The sequence below is a fragment of the Macaca thibetana genome, chromosome 1 (assembly GCF_024542745.1).
Source record: "Macaca thibetana thibetana isolate TM-01 chromosome 1, ASM2454274v1, whole genome shotgun sequence".
NCBI classification, from domain to species: Eukaryota; Metazoa; Chordata; class Mammalia; order Primates; family Cercopithecidae; genus Macaca; species Macaca thibetana.
Genome location: NC_065578.1, coordinates 151,058,143 through 151,080,023, shown reverse-complemented (window position 1 = coordinate 151,080,023; position 21,881 = coordinate 151,058,143). Strand labels below are relative to the sequence as shown.

The window sequence follows — 21,881 nt, the reverse complement described above, 5'->3', positions numbered from 1 at the left end:
AGAAAAAACAATCTTAAAATTTATGTGGAGCCAAAAAGAACCCAAATGCCAAAGCAATCCTAAGCAAAAAGAATAAAGCTAATATAGCTAAAACAGCATGGCATTGGCATAAAAACAGACACACAGACCAATGGAACAGAAAAGAATTCAGAAATAAATCCATATATTTGCAGCCAACTGATTTTTCAATAAAGGTACCAAGAACATACAATAAATGGTGCTGGGAAAAGTGAGTATCCATATGCAGAAGAATGAAACTGTACCCCTGTCTCACTGTATTAAAGAAAATCAAGATAGGCTGGGCATGGTGGCTCATGCCTGTAATCCTAGCACTTTGGGAGGCCAAGGCAGATGATTGCCTGAGCTCAGGAGTTCAAGACCAGCCTGGGCAACATGGCAAAACCCCACCTCTACTAAAATACAAAAAATTAGCTTGGCGTGGTGGGCGCACCTGTAGTCCCAGCGCCTTGGAAGGCTGAGGCTTAAGAATCGCTTGAGCACAGGAGGCAGAGATTGCAATGAGCCAAGATAGCACCACTGCATTCCACCCTGGTTGACACAGTGGGACTCAGTCTCAAAGAAAATAAAAATAAAAAATCAAGATGGATTATAAAGACTTAAATGTAAGACCTGAAACAAAACTAGAAGAAAATTTAGGGAAAGCACTTCAGGATATTGGTTTAGGCAAAAATTTTATGGCCAAGAACTCAAAAGCACAGACAGTAAGAACAAATAAATAAACTAGACTATACTAAACTAAAAAGCTTCTGCATGCCAAAACCTTTTGAATGGGAAGTATTTGCAAACTATTCATCTAATAAGGGAATAATATGTAGAATCTATACAAGGAACTCGAACAATTCAACAGTAGAAAAAACAATTAAAAAGTAGGCAAACACAGACTGGGCAATGTGGCAAAACTCTGGCTCTGCAAAGAAAAACAAATTAGCTGGGCATGGTGGTGCCCTACTGTAGTCCCAGCTATTTGGTGGGACTGAGATGAGAGGATCACCTGAGCCCTGAGCGGTGATTACACCACTCCAGCCTAAGTGACAGTGAGATCCTGTCTAAAAAAAAAAAAAAAAAAAAAGTAGGCAAAGAACATGAATAGACATTTCATGAAAGAGGACATACAAACGGTCAGCAGGTATATGAAAAACTGCTCAACATGACTAATAACCACAGTGAGATATCATCTTAACCCAGTTAGAATGGCTATTATTAAACAAAACATGCTGGCAAGGATGTGGAGAAAAGAGAACTCTTGTACACTGTTGATGGGAATGTAAATTAGTACAGCCACTATGGAAAACAGTAAGATTTCTCAAAAAAAAAAAAAAAAATAGAATTACTATTGATCTAGCAGTCTCATTATTGGGTATAGAGCCAAAAGGAAACAGTGTATCAAAGGGATAACTGCAGTCACATTATTGCAACACTATTCACAATAACCAAGATATGGAATCAATCTGTCTATTAACGAACAAATAAGAGTTTTTAAAAATTGTAGTATATACACAATTGAATACTATTTGGCCATAAGAAAGAATGAAATGTCATTCACATCAACATTATGTTAAACAAGACAGGCACAAAAGATAAATTTCACATGTTCTCACTTATATGTGGGTGCTAAAACAATCTCATGGAGGTAGAGAATAAAATGATAGATAACCAGAGGCTGGAAAGTGAGTGGGTGTGAGGGTGGAATGAAGAAAGATTGCTTGATGGATACAAGCATAAAGTTAGATAGAAGGTATAAGTTCCATTGTTCGATACCTGACTGTTGTCACCTTACAAAATATTGTATATTTCAAGCAGCTAGAAGAGACGAATTGAAATGTTCCCAGCACATAGAAATGATGAATACTCAAGGTGATGGATACCAGATACCCTGACTTGATCATAACACATTCCAGGCAGATATCAAAATATCACATATACCCCATAAATATGTAAACTATTATGTATATCAGTAAGCAAAATTGCATGTTTTCATTCAGTTTCCACAGAGCCCTCAGATAGTTGTTTTTGTGTTTTATCCCATTTACAACTAATGCAAGTGGATTAGTTTTAAGTGCTCACTCTTTCACACAGGAGGCAGGGGGTTTTTTGGCTTACTTTTAAAGAATAAAACATTACAGATAAATTGAAGTTCTCCTATAGTGCCTTCTCCAATCCCACTGCATCCCAGAGGCAGCCTCTTTCACAAACTTCATACGGATCTGGTCCATATTTTTATACTGAGCCAATACAGTTTAGAGGTTTGGAGTGTAAGCTGATTCATACTGCCAGGAATACCTTTACAAGTTATTTACCCTCTCTGTGCCTCTCTTGGTACCTACCTAATAAGGTTGATAGCAAGGATTGAGATAATTTGTATAAAACATGTGGGATAGTAGCTAACATTTAGAATAATAAGCACTCCGTATTTTGACTGTTGCTTGTCATTCTTACTATAACCACTATATATTTTATATGGGTTTTAAAAAATTTACAGAGGGGTGATTCTGTAAAGTTTTGGTTCAACATTAGTATCTCAAGCTCCTCGTAATCCTTTTTCCTATTTGTTATTGAGCCATATATTTTTAAATGTTTGACTCCAGTGCCAGATACAGTACCTAGCACATAATAGTCTAGGAAATTTAAATTGAAATATATGTGTCATTTACTGGTTTTGTTAACCTCTCAATAATCTGTTTATTTCCCGCACAGCTGTATTCTGTACAGGTGGAAGAGATGGCAACATTATGGTCTGGGATACCAGGTGCAACAAAAAAGGTTAGATTTTAATTCTGAGAGATTTGGGATTACCCTGTACTTAATTTTGAGTGAAAGAGTTAGTGATTTCATCTGATTACCACCAGAGGGCGTGTACTCATAATTCCCCATTTCTGCTCACTGTTCCAGATCTCAGGATCTTTGTCATTGTTACAAGTATTACACTCACGTATTTATCTCATATTGTCTTCTGAATTATAATGCTATTTACCCACATTATTGATGGACTTAAAAATATTAATACGCAGCCTCACTGGTAAATGTCTTTAAATTTATTTTGGTTTTCAAGAATTTTTATTTTTTTATTTTATTTTATTATTTTTTTTTAGATGGAGTCTCCGTTGCCCAGGCTAGAGTGCAGTGGCATGAACTTGGCTCACTGCACTCTCCACCTGCTGGGTTCCAGCAATTCCTCTAGCTCAGCCTCCTGAGTAGCTGGGATTACAGGCACCTGCCACCATGCCTGGCTAATTTTTGTTTTTTTTTTAATAGAGATGGGGTTTCACTATGTTGGCCAGGCTGGTCTCAAATTCCTGACCTCAAGTGATCTGCCCACCCCGGCCTCCCAAGGTGCTGAAATTACAGGTGTGAACCACCATGCCCGGCCTGATTTTAAAGAATTAGATTGAATTCAAACATAAACTCATGGTTGTCTCGTGATGCCATTAAGCAGACAATGATGATTATCTCACTGTTCACGTTTAGTTAATTTATTAAAAATTTAGTTTCTGCATTTTGAAAAATTGATAACATAGTTGTACATATTTTGGGGGGTATATGTGATATCTTGATACATATATAGAACATGAAATGATCAAATCAGGGTAATTGGGAAATCCATCACCTCAAACATTTTTCTTTGTGTTTGTTGGAAACATTACAATTCTTCTCTTCTAGTTTTTTTTTTTTTTCGTTTTTTTGGAGATGGAGTCTCACTCTGTCACCCAGGCTGGAGTGCAGTGGCGTGATCTCACCTCACTGCAACCTCCACCTCCTGGGTTCAAGTAATTCTCCTATCTCAGCCTCTCGAGTAGCTGGGATTACAGGTGCATGCCACCACGCCCTGCTAGTTTTTGTATTTTTAGTAGAGACAGGATTTCACCATGTGGCCAGACTGGTCTGGAACTCCTGACCTCAGGCAGTCTGCCTGCCTTGGCCTCCCATTCTTCTAGCTATTTTGAAATAGATAATAAAATTATTTTGAAAAATTTTAATAAACCTTATTTTGTAGAACAGTTTTAGGTTCACAGCAAAACTGAGCAGAAAGTATAGAGAGTTCCCATATAGCCCCTGTCCTGCCCACACACAGGCTTCCCCACTGACAACATCCTATGCCTGAGTGGTACATTTGTTATATAATCAGTGAACCTATATCAACACATGCTGTCACCCAGAGTTTATAATTTACATTAGTGTTATATAGTCTTAGTATTACACATTCTGTGGATATTGACAAATGTGTAATGACACGCGTCCACCATTGTAGCATCATACAAAATAGTTTCACTACTCTAGAATTCTTCTGTGCTCCAATTATTCATCCCTACCTCCCTCTAAGCCCTGGCAACCGCTGATCTTATTACTTCCCCTAGTCACATTTCCTCCATGTCATTTTATGGCTTTATCAAGCTCATTTATTTTTAGTGCTGAATAATATTCCATTGTCTGGATGAACCACAGTTTATACATTCACCCACTGAAGGACATCTTTGTTTTTGTTTTTTTGGAGATGGAGTCTTGGTTGTTTCCAAGTTTTGGCAATTATTAAAGCTGTTAAAACATCTCTCCCTTTTTATACATTATAGTCTCACCACAGGAGATGTAGTGTAGCTGGCTCTGCTGGCTTCTAATTTCACCAATTTGGTCAAAAATTACTTAATATTGAAGTTTTATGTACACATGTTGTACTCAGCATGTAAGAATCCTGAAACCTAAATTTCCTTGGAATATCTTTCAGATGGGTTTTATAGGCAAGTGAATCAAATCAGTGGAGCTCACAACACCTCAGACAAGCAAACCCCTTCAAAACCCAAGAAGAAACAGAATTCAAAAGGACTTGCTCCTTCTGTGGTAAGGTTTTACAGATGTATACATGTGTGCAGATCTTATCTATAGGATAGAATAAATGGGAGGCTATTGATTAAGTGAATGAGAATCTTCATGATTTTCATTTGATATCAATGGTTTATTGCTTATTCAGTGCCTACATTTGTGGTTCTCAAATTCTAATTTTTAGTTCTTCTGAATTATAATTACATTTACCTATATTACTGATGGAATTAAAATATACGTAGGCTTGTTGATAAATATCTTTAAATTTATTTTGGTTTTAAATAATTAGATTGAATTAAACATAAGATCATGTTGTCTCATGCCATTAAGCTTTCAAGTGATGATTTTTTTTTTAATTTCAATATCTACATTTTTAAAAATTAATAACATAATTGTACATATTTTGGGGGGGCACACTATGTATAATGATCAAATCAGGGTAATTGAGATAGCCATCACCTCAAATACTATGTACATCAGAGTTGCCTGAGGCACATGTTAAAAATTCACCTTACTGAGTCTCATCCCTAAAAATCTCTCTACACACACACACACACACACACACACACACACACCCCTATAGTATAGTGGAATTCATTAGGAAAAGTCGGGGAGGAGTAGCTTGAGGAAGCATATTAAGTACTGTGATGCAGTCTTCTATGGGGAAAAATACCTGTTGTTTTCGTAATACAAACTACAGAGAGATACGTTTTTTGTTTCTTTGTTCTTTGTTTTTGAGACAGTCTCGCTTTGTCACCCAGGCTGGAGTGCAGTGGCGCGATCTTGGCTCCCTGCAAGCTCCGCCTCCTGGGTTCACGCCATTCTCCTGCCTCAGCCTCCTGAGTAGCTGGGACTACAGGCACCCGCCACCATGCCTGGCTAATTTTTTGTATTTTTAGTAGAGAGGGGGTTTCACCGTGTCAGCCAGGATGGTCTCGATATCCTGACTTCGTGATCCACCCACCTCAGCCTCCCAAAGTGCTGGGATTACAGGTGTGAGCCACCACACCTGGCCAGCTTATTTTTAAGCATTTGACAAAATATTATCAAATATATTGAGAAACACATGGGTAGAACATAGTACCACTCTAATAACTTACAGTCAGAGCTCAAACAATGCCCGTAATATATCCTTTTTCTTTAAAAAAAATTGCCCTTTTTCTCACTTTAATTTTTTTTCATATTCGTGGTATGTAGGGTACAAGTTAATATTTTGGGGGAAGTATGACTGCTAAGACATTAAGGCTTAAAACTATACACCATGAACAGGACACAAGCATGAATGGAGGCAGATAGTGGAGGCCGTATGAAGTTAAAATGAGTAACATTTCAGACATTTAAACGGGTTCTGAGCCAAGATAACTTGTTAGGTAATAGCAATTAGGAGGTAAGACTCCACTGGGCCTCTTTTTCAGAGAACATGTAATAATCTTTTATTCATAATTCTTTTGATACTCCTGTATGATGATCTAGGTAGAGCAACATTTTAGAGGTTAAACCAGCACAAGAAAGTTAAGTAAGTTTCCTAAGGATACACACAGCGTATTAGTAGGGCTGAGTCTAACTAGATGCAGTAGGCTCAGATAAGCAAAATCTTTTAGTCACCAGTTTGTTTCTTGAGTACAAGTTGAAGTATTATATACTAAAACTTAATGATCCTTGCTAAAATTACCTCTTGGTCAGCATATATATCTGATTGAGCTCATTAGAGAAGACTTCATCTAAGTCAGTCTGGGGAGAAAAGTCGTTTTTTAGCACCTCGTTCTCTTGATGGTAAAGATTATGATGCTCAAGATAGAATCTTCTTTTTCTTTTCTTGTGCTATCAGGATTTCCAGCAAAGTGTTACTGTGGTCCTCTTTCAAGACGAGAATACATTAGTCTCAGCAGGAGCTGTGGATGGGTAAGAGTCTATTTCTTATTTCTTCCAACGAGATCTTTTTTTTGAGCTGTGATGGTACAGTCACATAGTCTCATTATAATTGAATGTGTGGGCTTTCAACTGTCAACACAGCAAGTACCCCAAATGAGAAAAGGAACTGTAGATCACATTGGAAAATACCTAGTTGAAGGACTCTTGAAGGATAATTAAATGAAAGAATACATGTGTCACGCTTAGCACATTGTCTAGCACGTAAGAGCAGTGGTAGCTGCTGTTGCTATCTTAGAAAAGCTGGCTGGGTAGCTTGCTTGCCTTATGCAATATAATTTAGTCACTAATTCTCATTTTGAAGAGTAAAATTTCTGTTACTTCGGGTTTTATCTTTTTCAGGTTTAAGAATATCCTAAAAGAAGAAATCTGATTCTGGGGATGTAATTAACATTTCTGGGAGTAATCTAACTAGATTGATGATAGTAAGGTCTAATGACTTTCACATACCTATCATCCATGATTAGTCTGAATTCTTGGCTTCCAAATAAGTCTGCTCTGTGATGCTTGTTGGTTGCTTTGTAGAATATAAAATCTTTGCAAATGGAGACTCTCTTTTTAAGCTTCCTTCCTATTATATCTCTCAAGGCATCCTTCCCTTAAAATTTTTAATTTAAAATATGATGGCTTACCAAACTAGGATTTCCATTGTGTCCTCTGGGCACTAAAACCCTCTGAACCAAATTATCAGGCAGGAATGAAGGATTATCTAAAAGTTACTAGTTCTGCTTGTGAATGACTGTGAAAGCTTGCTCTGTTTGTTTCCAAGAATACTGTCATTTCATATCAGGTCTGTGTTTTCAAGTTGCCTTCATGCTAGAAGTAGAGGGTTAAGACAATTATCTCAGTAGATGAAATGAAAAAATGCTTTATTTCATGGAACAATTTGTTTAGATTATTTAAGGAGTTATGTACGGAGATGTAACCACAGGGACAGAACTTACTACTTATGATATCAAAGGATATATGCAGAATATTAAGGCTTAGGAAGTGTTTTTTCTAAAAACAATGGAACAATTACTATCGGCACTCAACCTTCATCTTCCTTTTCCGTTCCCTTAGAGTAAACTCCAGTAACCCATCACTGGGTCAAATCACATCTGTTTCCGTTCTGTCAGAATTATAAGCCTGGTATTGGAGACAACAGTGTAAGATAGTTTGATTTGTTTCCCAATTAAGTATCCTCACTGTACCTAGCTAATGTGCCAGAAGAGTTAGATTAAAAGTCATTTCACATTTAGTGTAATTGAAGTTGTTTGGGGTTGGAAGAAGGTCTACAAAATATTTATTTGCCTTGGTTTTTAGGATAATCAAAGTATGGGATTTACGTAAGAATTATACTGCTTATCGACAAGAACCTATAGCATCCAAGTCTTTCCTGTACCCAGGTAGCAGCACTCGAAAACTTGGTAAGCCTTTGTATAGGTCTTTTGGGGGAGATATGAGTTTTTGTTAAAAACAAACAAACAAACATTAGGCTAGTTTCCAGTAACATTGATATGAAAAATTCTAATATGTGAAGTTCAAAAGATAAAAACTCAGAAGAATGTTTTTGGTTTGTGTATATTTTGGGGACAAAGAATTCTGATGATTCTTCTTAAGGAACGATCTATTTTTGTCTGTACGTTTTGTCTCTACCTCAAATCTACTCACCATCATCAGGACATGCTAACTTAAGTTTACTTTTTCCAGGATATTCAAGTCTGATTTTGGATTCCACTGGCTCTACTTTATTTGCTAATTGCACAGACGATAACATCTACATGTTCAATATGACTGGGTTGAAGACTTCTCCAGGTAAGACATTAGTCATTCAAATTCTCTTACCAGGAAACCATTATGGGCTTTTTTTTGGTAATGATAATTCAATGGGTTTTCTTCTAAACTGAACTTGTTAAGCCATATGAGGACTTTGACATCTTTGATTACATCCGGTGATAATTTCATAAGTGTACATTCCTTGTGATTTCATAAGTAAGCGGAATTGTGCTTTACATGGTGACTTAATTTTATTTTAATAGAGAATATCTCCTGAAATTATACCCTTTGGCCTATATTTAGAATTCTCTCAATTTTTGATTTAATAAGCTGTGGAGTAGACAAAGTGCTTCTGCTCAGCTTTTGTCCTCTTTAGGGGCTGCTGGTTAAAATTAGGGGACTGAATTTCTCAGACCCCCAAAATAGTTTTAGCCTATCTCAGCCTTCTCCTTAATGTTAAAGAGAGGCCCTTTTATTTCTAGATGTTTTCCCCAGCCTCGCCTTTTTTTTTCCCTCAAAACTATAAAAATAGAATCTGATACTTACAACTAATAAATGATAGTTTTAAAAAGAAAACCCAAGTTTCTCAAGCATGCTTTCCTCTTTTTTTAATCTTCTCCCCTCCCTCTTCCAAATCACCAGCCTCAGGCATGCTTTAAGAGAGTTATTTGGGTTACGTTATTTTTAAGAACATCAATTTCTTAAGCTACATCTTAGTAGCCTGGTTATTCCTCATCTATAGATCTTTCAAAAACACGTTGAATTCCATAACCAATCCTCAGAGTTACCCAGCTTCCACTAAAGTGAAATGGTTTGATAAACAAGAAACCTCAAGTACAGAACTTGTCATTTTATTTATTTTTTTTTAATCTTTTATTTTTTATTTTTTTGAGATGGAGTTTTGCTCTCTGTTGCCCTGGCTGGAGTGCAGTGGTTCGATCTCAGCTCACTACAACCTCTGCCTCCTAGGTTCAAGCAATTCTCCTGCCTCAGCCTCCCAAGTAACTGGGATTACAGGTGCCCGCCACCACGCCTGGCTAATTTTTGTATTTCTAGTAAAGGCGGAGTTTCACCTTGTTGGTCAGGCGGGTCTCGAACTCCTGACTTCGTGATCCGCCCACCTCAGCCTCCCAAAGTGCTGAGATTACAGGTGTGAGCCACCGTGCCGGTCCAGAACTTGTCATTTTAGCTGAGATCTTAAAGAAGTTTCCAAAGGTCACTCCAAGCAATCTTATTAGGACTTTAGTATTGGTGGCAGTATCATAGTCGGCATTTCTGATGCTTTGCACTGGGTCTGATTTTCTCTAAGCAAGAGCAATAATGTTTAGAAAAGGGAAGAGGTGTTTCTTTTGCTGCTTTCCTTAATGGAATCTGAGCTTGGAGAACTGCTAATTTAGTTAATCAAAAATCTTTCCTTGAAAGATAAAACCTAATCCTGATTATATTATCAGATGTACAAGAGCTCTTTCTATATAATTTTTGCTGCAGTGTGGCACTGAAAAGGGCCTTGAGTTTAGTGTCCTGCCGTCAAACACTTCGCTAATGATTTAGTAAACCTTTTGTGTGCTTCTATTTAATTTCATTTGCTCAGATGGATAGATAGGTAAATAGATTAATAGATCAATTTGTTCCTTAAAAATTGAATGACAGCTGGCCATGGTGGCTCATACCTATAAACCCAAGCTGAGGCTGGCGGATCGCTTGACCCCAGGAGTTCAAGACCAGCCTGGGCAATATGGCAAAACCCCATCTTGACAAAGATGCAAAAAATTAGCTGAATGTGGTGGCATGTACCTATAGTCCTGCTACTCGGAAGGCTGAGGTAGGAGGAGGTTTGATCCTGGGAGGTTTGAGTCTTCAGTGAGCCATGATCTTGCCACTGCACTCCAGCCTGGGTGACAGAGTAAGACCCTGTCTTAAAAAAAAAAAAAAAAAAATTGAATGACAACTCTGTGTGTGTGTGTGTGTGTGTGTGTATAACATCTTGTAATTACTTGTCCTTTTCAAAACTTCTGAAAGGATCTTGGATTTGATACTTGATCTACCATGCTTTGTATTTATGGTGTTATATTAAGTGATGTTCATGAGGATGACTTTGCAAGATTAAATTGAGCTCATTAAAGCCAATATGCATTTTAGGAGGATTTTTAGCAAGGTTTAAACATTTACAGTGCATATCATACCAGCCTTTCTTAGACCAGCAGAGGGCAATAAATCCTTACAGGTATAGTGGGAAATTCAGGCTAGAGTTTTCCATTCATAGTTCAGAGTTGAGGAAGATTAAAAATTACAGTTTTAAAACAATGTTCAGAATAAAGGAGCTTGTTTATTTTGCAGTGATAATAGGTGTATACAAATTGATTCATATCCTGCCTCACTTTCACAGTAAAAATATCTGATGTGAGGAGTATTTGCTATGCCTGCATAGCTTTTTCCTTAAAAGCTATAAATACAAAGTTCTTTTCCAGCTTTATTCTAGAAAATGGAAGAGATTCCTGTAAGCACTTATGGAAAGCTGTTAAGTCCCCTACTAATACTTTTCTCTCTGTAGTGTGATTGTTTTTTCCTGCCTAAAGGTATCCTTAAATTCTCCAAACATTGAGATTTTTCTCTTGTATTTCCTAGTAGTGTTCTAATGTCAGAGGCCTCAGGTTTTGACCTTCTTAGGATAGAAGAACCTATCAAGAACGTATGCTAGGTTGGGTTACCTGCCCTTTTGCCACTGATAGTGAGAAGGCTAAACCTAATCTAGTGCCTTGCATATGAACATAGTTTACCCCACTAGCTACTTCCACCATTCAGCCTACTTAAAATGCTGGATTAAAATGATTCTCACATCCCAGATAAGCTAGTAGTAAGTTTTAACCAGAACTCAAATGATACTTTTCACTGTTTTGTTTGTTTGTTTGTTTGTTTCCTATTCATGGAACAAATGTTTGAGGATCTACTCTGTTCAAAGCACTATAAAATCTAGTGAAGAAAAAGTAAGACATAAAATTTATCCTCAAGAGTCTTGAAGTATAAGGGGAAATTAGATGAATATATTATGCAATGGAAGAAATCCTACCCTGGGCTGGAGAGAGAGGGTCTTATAAAGGTGTTTTACTGTCAGTTGCACATTGGCTGCATTCTTTTTTTAAGAAATGTTTTCATCAAATTTTTTTCTCTTGATATCGCCATTTTCATACCAAGTATTCAGACTGAGTTCATGAGATTGGATCTAATCTAAAGCCTCTTTCTAGGGTTTTGTTTTTCTGCCAGTGTCCAGTTCCCTTGTATTTCATGGATAAAGCTAGACCATCTGCTTCAATAGGCAATACAGTGATAAAACTTGCTAGAGTATATGCTGTCTATATCCATTTGACCACTAGAAATAACAAGAGCCAAGTAATTTGTTTTTTTTCCTCTGGCAGTGGCTATTTTCAATGGACACCAGAACTCTACCTTTTATGTAAAATCCAGCCTTAGTCCAGATGACCAGTTTTTAGTCAGTGGCTCAAGTGATGAAGCTGCCTACATATGGAAGGTAAGCTGCTAAACTTCACCCACAAATGTTAGACTGAAGTATTCTTGCAAATATTTGTTCTGTGCAATATGAGGTAAGTTTAATGTAACCACATACTCTACTATTCCTACGTCAGATATTTAGTAAAGGTTGCTCTTGGCTCTTAATATAGCTGAAACCTTACTCTGCTACAGAATGTATGACACTTTCAGGGCCATAGCTTGTCAGAAATTGACAATTTGTATCCTCTGTTTCACAAATGATTAGGAATTGAGAATTCAGAGGGTAGTAAGAACCTTAACTACTTTGTTCCTGCATCCTGGAAAATATGCTGTACTGACTTTCTGCCCTGTGTTTTCAAACTCTCGTTCAGAATACAGTATTTTGATCCTTAGGATCCTGTGTTTGAATCACCCATGGAGCCTTGCACAAAACAGAAACTCAAAACTATTTGTGTGATTAATTTAATCTTTATTCTCTTGTTACAAGTAGCTGATCTTCAGGCTACAAGTAGATATGGCTGCTTTCTCAGATTTTTATATATTTAATAGCATTATTTAATAATCTTTTTTTTTTTTTTTTTTTTTTGGGATGGAGTCTCGCTCTGTCACCCAGACAGGAGTGCAGTGGCATGATCTCGGCTCACTGCAAGCTCCGCCTCCCAGGTTCATGCCATTCTCCTGCCTCAGCCTCCCAAGTAGCTGGGACTACAGGCGCCTGCCACCATGCCCGGCTAATTTTTTCTGTAGTTTTAGTAGAGATGGGGTTTCAACATGTTAGCCAGGATGGTCTCAATCTCCTGACCTCATGATCTGCCCAAGTCGGCCTCCCAAAGTGCTGGGATTTCAGGGTGAGCCACCACGCCTGACCAATAATCTTTTAATTAACTTTTTTAAATAACAGTAATTCTAAAGTGTCTACTGTAAGCTAAGACATTTAAAGCTGTCCATTTGAAGCCCAGTGGAGAAAATAAAAATATTACACAACAGGTAGCACTTATTACTGAAAACTGTCTCTTGAAGGAATAATTAATTATGGAAATGTTCTGGGAATTCAGAGAACAATCATTAACGCATTGTTTACCCATGACTAAGAATTAGTTATCTTCTAGATCTCCCTGTAACTTCATTAATGTCTTTGACATTGGTGAATTGAATGATTAGAGTTCACAGATTTTGGGTTTTAAAGTCATAACGTCTAAAATTTCATAGATCCCATAGTTTTGATAGTATCAAACCCTTCTCAAGAGAAAGTTGTATCATTCTTTATCCTGCCAAGCTCTAGAAAGTAATATTGCTAATTTTTTTTAGGACGGGGTAAAACCTGTTTAGTATGAAGCATAATTCTTCAGCTTAATTTCTTCCAGTCCTGAGGGAAGTACAAAAAAAAGTGGTTTCTATATAACTAGAGTTGCGAAAATGCAACACTGCTTTATTAAAATTTTAGTGACAACATCCTAAATAGTCACAAGGTGGAGATATTGCTCTATCTAAGATGCTTCTATGCTGGGCCTGCCTTTTTCTACAAGCATATTTCTTTTGTTATATTTTTAAATGAAAATTTGCCTATAAAATATATACTTGAGACTCCATCACAAGATGGAGTTTCCTTTTTAGAGTATTCTTCTTACTTGAGATTTTAACTTTAACAATGTTATGTCACTGGCACTAATGCTCTTATATTTTAAATTTTCAGTTTCAAATTTGGTCTTAATGCTTATTTTGCTACCTTTTTCCTTTCTTCTTTGCTCACTGTCTTACCTGTGTTTCCTTCTCTACTTTGGCTCCCAACTTAACTAGAGGATTTTATTCCTACCACAGGTCTGTATCTTTTAAAGTTTGTTTCTTCTTAAAAAAAAAAAAAAATTGTTTTCCAAACATAACAAAAAGCATGTAAAGAATAATTCAAAAAATACGCATTGATCATTCTTTTTAAATTATTCTTAATAAGTTTTAATTATATGTACATAATTATGTATACAATTACGTGTGTGTTGTATAGTTTTCTTGATACAGTTTTAAAATTCTTAATAAATTTTTAAATTATATATATATACATAATTATGTGTACAATTATATATTATGTGTATGTGTGTAAAGTTTTCTTGACAATTCTTAAAGTTCCTTCCTCTTCTCTAGCGCAAAGGCCTTTTTAAAATTTTGTTTCAGGGAATGAAGGTTGAGGGAATACTTCCTGCCTTTAAAGATATACACTAAATATAGTTGGCCGTTGTTTCTAAGCCATTTTCAGACAACCAATCAGTGGCTACCACATACATGGGTCACCCTTTTTTAATTCCTAGGCTGGATCACATGTCAGTGTTGAATGACGTGGTTCAGATGTGATGTTCTTCTGCCTGTCCACACATAACTCGGTGTACAGGCTCTGATATTTGAGATCCTGGCAAGCTTGCACCTCCTAAAATTGAATTTGCCTAGTGAGGTGGCTCAGTTTCTCTTTTCCATGATTAAAAAAAGGAGGAGTAGTATTTTAAGAGCAATTCCATTCAAGCTGAATATCCAGGCTGTTAGATTGCTCTTCTACGTGTTAAAAAGTCAGAATTATCTTAAGTATTGGAATTTGTTCTATGCTAAAAAGCCAAAAGCCCATGGGCACAAGAAAACAAAATAGAAGGGAGTTTTGTATCTTAAGACAGAAAAGAATGGCTTTTTAATCCTCACTACTGCCCAGCAAAGGGGAAATATAATATATTCAGACTGATATTGAGGTCTAAGACTTAAAAAGATTTAATATTATACCTTTTCTTTTTTATTTCCTAACTATTGTCCCACCCTCACCCCATCCTCTTTTCTCTGGTTTGTTTCTGATATAGCCACTGAATAGCATCGAAGTGGTTATAAATAAACTGATTTGGCATAGTCATTCTACCACTGACTGGTGAAACGTTGAGCCTGACACTTTAGGAAGTGTAAATGATCTCATGGCAGAAATAAAGATTAGACTTGGTTTCCAACTGGGCAGAGAAGAGATTTTGTGAGAAAAAGTGCTGATCTTCTTTGTATGTTTCAGTACACAGAATAACTTTATGAGATCTGTAGGTTAGAGCCATTTACTTCTAGAGGTACCTTCATAGTTCTAGGAGATTTAACTTTGGGATTCCTTGTGCCTTGAATTGAAGTCTTTATTTTACAAAAGGTAGAATATGTAAGAGAGGACAGTCTTCTGTGTCTGAGTATCTCCAAAATGCATGGATATAAATGTCTCTTAGATTTAATAGTCTTCTTCCTACTTAAAAGGGAAAGGAAGCTTTAAAAAATGAAGTTATATAATTATGATAATGTTCTTATAATAATGTAGGGACATAAATAAAAACTTATTTGAATAAAAATGAAGGATTTAAAAGTCACCTGAATCTCATTAGAAGAAATGAATCTTTCTTGAAGTAGTCATACTATACCCTAGGATAGTCTTAAACTATCAAAGCATAAAAGTTCATAAAAACTTGTTAGACATTCGTTTCTCATTTTAACCCATAACATGCCCTTCCCTCAACTTTTCTTTATTGAGACAGAATTCATATAACATAAAATTCACCATTTTAGTCATTTTAAAGTTTACAATGGAGTACTTACTATTGTAATCACAGTGTTGTACCAACATCACCACTGTTTGATTCCCAAACATCATCACACCAGAAAAAAAACTGTGTCCTTTAACAGTTAAGTCACTCTCTAATCCCCTCTTCCTCCCCAACACCTGCTAAACCTCATTCTGTCTCTATGGATTTGCTATTCTAGACATTTCGTATAAGTGGAATCATACAAAATCAGCATTTTGTGTCTGACGTCTTTTACTTAATATCATCAAGGTTCATCCATGTTATATAAGTAATATGCATTGTGCGGATAGACCACATTTTGTTTATTCATTCATCAGTTGATGGATATTTGAGTTGTTTCCATTTTTTGACATGAATAAAGCTGCTATGAACACTTGTGTATAAGTTCTTGTTTAACATAGGTTTTTAATTCTCCTGGGAGTATAGGAACAGAATTCTATTCCTAAGAATAGAATTGCTGGGTCATATAATTGTTTAACTTTTTGAGGAACCTTCCTCCCACTTTTAATGCTATGTAAAGTGCCTGGATTAGACTTTTACTGTTGTCATTGATACCTTGTTATCATATTCCAAAATGTTTTTCTTATGGGTCTGTTTCTTTTTTCTCTGAAACCCTATAGATAAATGCAAAAATGTGCATATATTCTATTGGTGGGTATTTCGGGGGTTTTTTGAAAACTTATTTTAATCCTTGGTGTACACATTTAGGTTCTTCTAGGTATTATAATACAGAAACTGAGGAAGGACCAATATCATGAAATTAAAAGCTAGAGGCAATAAGCAGGGTGAACCAATGGAAGAGAATAATGTGTTTCTACCAGGGATGCTCAGTAGGACTTGAGGATTTCCTCTCCTTTTTAATTTGCTGCTACCAGACCTGTTTGGACCTTGGGTGAAGAGAAACTTAATAGACTGGGGCCTTCCCAAATGGAAGAGGAAAGGAAAATTTCTGTGACTGCTGGGATAGTTAGAGACGATCTTTAAAGTCTTTTCTAAAATATTTTACCTTGTGAGAACGAATTATCTCTGTGTCATTGTAGGAGTAGGCAGTAAGTGAGGTTCCTGTGGATGTGGAAAAAGCCTCCTTTTTGTTAAATTTTAATTTACTCAGCAAGACAGGTTAGACTCTGCTCGTTGTATTCTTTGCTTTTTGAATTATTGCATATGTACCATTTAAACCATTTAATGATTGAGTTGAATAACCTTATCAATCAGTGTGTCAGATCTCTTAACTATAATATGGGGAATCTATTAAGTTTACTTAGTCATTCCCACAAATAATCATTCCAGAGTCACCTCCACTTTCTTCATACAAATGAGCCATGATTCAGAGCCTCAGGAAAATGGAAAGAGAATAACTTCTCTCAGCCCCAACCTCCTTGCTCTTTTGAAACACACATGCTAATAATAGTTATGTGAGTTTGTACTCCTTATTGTGCTGATTAATTCCCATGGCCTATGAAAGAGATTGACATCTCTTGAATGAGTCAGCTGTATGATGCTGTCAAATGCACATAACTGGTGGCACCTGATGATGGAAAAATACGATTCTTAGTCACGTGTACAGGACAGTACAATGTGACCCTTCTTTCTACGTTAAAATTTATTAAAATGTGAGTGACACTTACTTGAAAATTCAAAACTTCTCTCAGAAAATTAACTGAAATAAAGTTTTAGAGGAAAAAAAATGTTTTTCCAGAAAGGATACCAAAGTGCCATGTAAAATATAGTTTATATCCCTTCAGAATGAAGGTTATCCAACTCAAAATGAAGGAGTATAACTTTGGGTTTTGGTAAAAGTTACTGACCAGCTCTGTTGGGACAAGAGAACGGTCTTGTTTTGGAAGGAAGACCGTCGTTTTGTCCCAAGAGAGCTGGTAACATGTTTCGGAAATCTGCAAGTTTCACAGTTAATTTAGTGTTCCTAGAAGTAGCTGACTAGAGATCTGACAATGTCTGTGCTGTGTAAAAACAGGACTGAGTTGTCAAGTTGACTACTTAAGGATGGATAACATCCTTGCAGAAAGTTTACCACCTAAGGAATGAGGGACAATGCCAGTCTTGAATTTTAGTCAAAATATATATGGCTAGGTTGTCCTGATATGAAATAAGAACTATCCTTGTGTGTAAGCTCATATTATTTACTTATTTTGGCTGTTTTCATTGTGTTTTCCCAGATCAGTAACAGAAATATTTCATTGCCCATTGGAAATCTTTTTTTTTTTTCCCCCAAACTATATCTAGGCAGGTCTAGTGGCCTTTGGTAACAATCCTAAAACTCTCTAAGACACACTTCTGAATTCAAAGGCCTCTATCTGGGAAATCTAACATTGCTTTGCTGACTTGTTTCTTTTTGATTGGACTAGGTCTCCACACCCTGGCAACCTCCTACTGTGCTCCTGGGTCATTCTCAAGAGGTCACGTCTGTGTGCTGGTGTCCGTCTGACTTCACAAAGGTTTGTAAATGAATCTCTATAGTTGGTTTAAAATGTAGATCACAGGTTTATAGGTTTTTCTAAGGTTTGTTTTGAGAATTATATAAATTTTTATGTTTGAGATTTTAAAGATCTAGGTGCCATCCAGGATCTATATTCACATTACTCAAGCATATTCTGCTTTTCTCTACCCATACCATAATGGTATTATGCCCTGTGAAATAAGGATAGATTTCTGGTTCCATAGAGTTATTTCTTTCCTAAATGTAGAATTAAGTTGTTAACTTAATTAAAGTTTCTATTAAAATCTAAGATAAAAATACAATCTAAGGTGAGAACTAGTCTTTTTTACTTTTTAGATACTATCAATGTAGTATATTAAAGGTAACATCTTGACAGCCTCATTTGGGTTTTCACATATGACTAACAAAATGGTTACTGTGAAGTCTTAACATGTTAGGTTATCTGTTGCTAAACTATGTAAGTAGGTCTGAAATGTTTTAGATACTCCAGAAAGAAGACAATATGCCCACCTTTTAATTTTTTTATAGCGACACTTTAAGAAACAAAAAAACCCCTAAAATGTAGAAAGGCCAGAAACATTAAAACCTATGTATATATTGGAATTTCATGTAATAGTAGCTCAAGTTCCGGTCATTCTCCCAACCCCCATTGCCTCTGGTCTTTGAGTTATTCTGGGTTTTACAGGACATCTTATTTCTGTGGAGGTCTCCCCTTTCACGTATGACATTTTGAGGTTTTGTTGCCTATTGTTCCCATCTGTTTTTTATCTTCCAGAAACTTCTCATGGTCTGGTCTATTTGTGGCATCCCTGCTAGCTTCCAGTATTGCTGTGGATTTCTCCTTATTCTTGTTACCATTTCTGTGCTCAACTTCATGGCAGACCTTTTCTTTTTTTTCAGTCATTACTTTAATCACCCTAAATTACATGTTAATGATGTTTTTTTCTCTGAGATTCCATGTAATTTCTAGTGAAATGTCTACTTTTAACATGGAGTGTTGCATCTTCATGGACTTACTAAGTTGAATGATTTTCGAATTATTCAGTTAATTATGTTATCTTTTTTCAATCGTCATATATTATCCTTACCCCTATGCATCTCAGACATCATATATTAATTATCCTTATTTCCTGTGCTCAAAGGAAATACCAGGGCTGTTTATCTATACTAATGTATTGGCTACTTTTTTAAGTCTTTTAAAAATAATTTCATCCCAAGCCTAGAATTAGGAAAGTAGGATATGGTTTGTGTTGTTTTTGTGTTTTTAATGTCTGACATTTAGAATAAGAGAAAGCTTGGTTTAAATTCTAGCTCCTCCATTTGATTGTGGTTACTTTGGGCAAATAACTTTATTCCCATTTTGCATATGAGATTATTTGAGTACAAAGATTTTAGAGTGTGAGAATTAAATAAGATAAAGAATGTAAACTACCAGACACACAGTAGATGCTCTGTAAATAACTATTGTTAATAAACTATAGAGGAACTGTGAGATTCCAAACATTTCATATTGAACAGTTAAATATGTGTATCTTCTTTTGGCCTCCCAGTAAGGAAAGGAAAAAGCTGCCAGTCTCTTGGGGGCCAAGACTTAAGAGAACGTGTATTCTTTTTTTCTTTCTCTTTAGTGACTGAAATAGAGAAATTATATAAACAAATGCTGAGGAACAGCTCTGGTACCAGTGGCCATTTGCCACAAGCTCTTCAAGCTGGACTTTCTCTGCCATAAAAGGCTTGGGACCAAGATCGAGAATAGTCAGATATTTTTAAAGGGGCAAAGGTTATTTTTTAACTTCTTTCAGCCTAGTGAACTTGTTCTTTTCCCAGATTGCTCCTTTACCTATCTGAAAAAGAATTTCAAAAGGAATGGTTTCCTTCTACTTGTCACAGCCTACTAGAGACATGGGCCAAGTCTGATCTTGCAAATGGTGCCATTACTTTAGCAATGTGGCACAAAATGCAGAATTCAGAAGAAAATTGTAGAAATTGAATGTTGGTAACATATACTGATGGATTATTTAACAGAAGCGTAAAAAGGGTGTCTTAATTACATATTTTGTATTTATACAGAAGATAATAAAGAGCCAGGTTTTATAGCAGAACTTTAGATTAGATAAGAAATGACCATTAACAAAAGACATACTAGTAGAATGTATATGAAGAAGAAACTAAAGAGTCAGCTTTGTTGGAAATCTGGAATGATTCCTGAAAGCAAGAAATGGATGTACATGATCTTTCAGATATTATTTTCTATATCCTGTTTATTAGACAAAATAATTCTCCAGTCACAAGTCCTTAAGACACACCTGTTTTTTTAATGTATTGTGAATCTTTGATTAAAATTTCTTAATTCCCTTCTTGGTGCTTCCTCTTAGATTGCTACCTGTTCTGATGACAATACACTAAAAATCTGGCGCTTGAATAGAGGCTTAGAGGAGAAACCAGGAAGTGATAAATTTTCCATGGTGGGTTGGGCCTCTCAGAAGAAAAAAGAGTCAAGACCTGGCCTAGGTAAGGATATCATGTACTTTCCAAGTTTTTTATGGTTTGACTAGTTTAATCCTATAGTACAGAGTAATAAGCTAGATTTGATCTTGCTTTGGTATGTTTGGTATCTTCTTGCCATTCATTCTTTTTGATAAGTACTTCCCAAGCGCTACCATGTTTATCATTTACACAAGGTACTACAGTGGTGGATTTATTCAACAAGTATTTCTTAAACACCCAGTGTGTGCTGGGCCCTGTTCTTAGTTGCTAGGGATTCAGCAATGAATAAAATAATTTTAAAAATCCTGAAGATGTAAATAGAGCTAACATATTAGTGTGAGAGGCAATAAACAAGATAAAAAAGTAAAATATATACTGTGTCAAATAACAATAAGGGCTTAGGAATAAAGGAAATAGGAAAGGGAGAAGGGCGAGGGTAAAGTATGCTATCAAAATTTTATATTAGGTGACCAGGGAGGCCTCAATTAAAAGGTGGCATTTGAGTAAAGAAAGTGAAATAGTAAGCCATGTAGATATTTTAAAGAAGAGTATTCAAGGCAGATAAAAGTACACAGGCCCTAAAGCAGGAGCATGCTTGGCATATTTTCTCTTCCTCAGAGAGGCTAGCTTGGCTGGCCCCTAGGGCTGGAGCAGGCAAAGGAAAGGGAGGGAATAGTAGTAGAAAATTAAATTCTTGTGAGATTTTGGCTTTTATGTTGATAGACAGAAGTCCACCAGAGGGTTTGGAGCAGAAGAGTGTCATAATTTGACTTTTAACTTGATCATTCTTACTCCTGTGTTGAGGATAAATAGGTAGTCAGGATAAAAGCAAAAAGCTACTTTTAAAAAGCCATTGAGATAATCCAGGAAGTGATGATGGTGACTTAGACCAGAGTAGTAGCAGAAGCTATGATGAGAAGTCATTCAATTTTGGATATATTTATAAGACAGAGCCAACAGAATATGTTGAGGGATCAGATGTGGGGCTGTATGGGAGAGTTATCAAGGATGACTTCAGAGGTTTTGTTTAAGAAGCTAAAAGGATGGAGTTTCATTAACCTAGATAAATATCCCTGCAGGAAGAGCAAGTTTGGGAGGTAACAGCTGGAGTTCCATTTGGACATGTTGTTTGATATGATTATTAAACACCCAAGTGTACATGTCAGGGAGACATTTAGATGTTCAATTCTGCAGTTCAGGATTGAGACTGTAGATGTGAGGTTCATTATCACACAGGGTGAAGATAGGTATAGATAGAAAAAATTAGGCCTGGTGTCTTGGGGTACCCCGGTGTGTAGAGGTTGAGGAGGTGACAAATACCATTAAAGCCT

At 36.2% G+C, this 21,881-nt stretch overlaps 1 protein-coding gene across 2 annotated transcripts in view; it reads left to right on the top strand.

Moving 5' to 3' along the window:
- DTL (denticleless E3 ubiquitin protein ligase homolog) overlaps positions 1-21,881 on the top strand; it is an 81,194-nt gene that overhangs the window by 23,465 nt on the left and 35,848 nt on the right. For both annotated transcript variants that reach the window (XM_050780932.1, XM_050780923.1), the window contains exons 6-13: positions 2,716-2,781; positions 4,739-4,851; positions 6,662-6,735; positions 8,068-8,171; positions 8,455-8,559; positions 11,934-12,046; positions 17,972-18,061; positions 20,439-20,574. In XM_050780932.1, the coding sequence (XP_050636889.1) occupies positions 2,716-2,781; positions 4,739-4,851; positions 6,662-6,735; positions 8,068-8,171; positions 8,455-8,559; positions 11,934-12,046; positions 17,972-18,061; positions 20,439-20,574 (801 nt within the window). The remainder of the gene's footprint in view (positions 1-2,715; positions 2,782-4,738; positions 4,852-6,661; positions 6,736-8,067; positions 8,172-8,454; positions 8,560-11,933; positions 12,047-17,971; positions 18,062-20,438; positions 20,575-21,881) is intronic.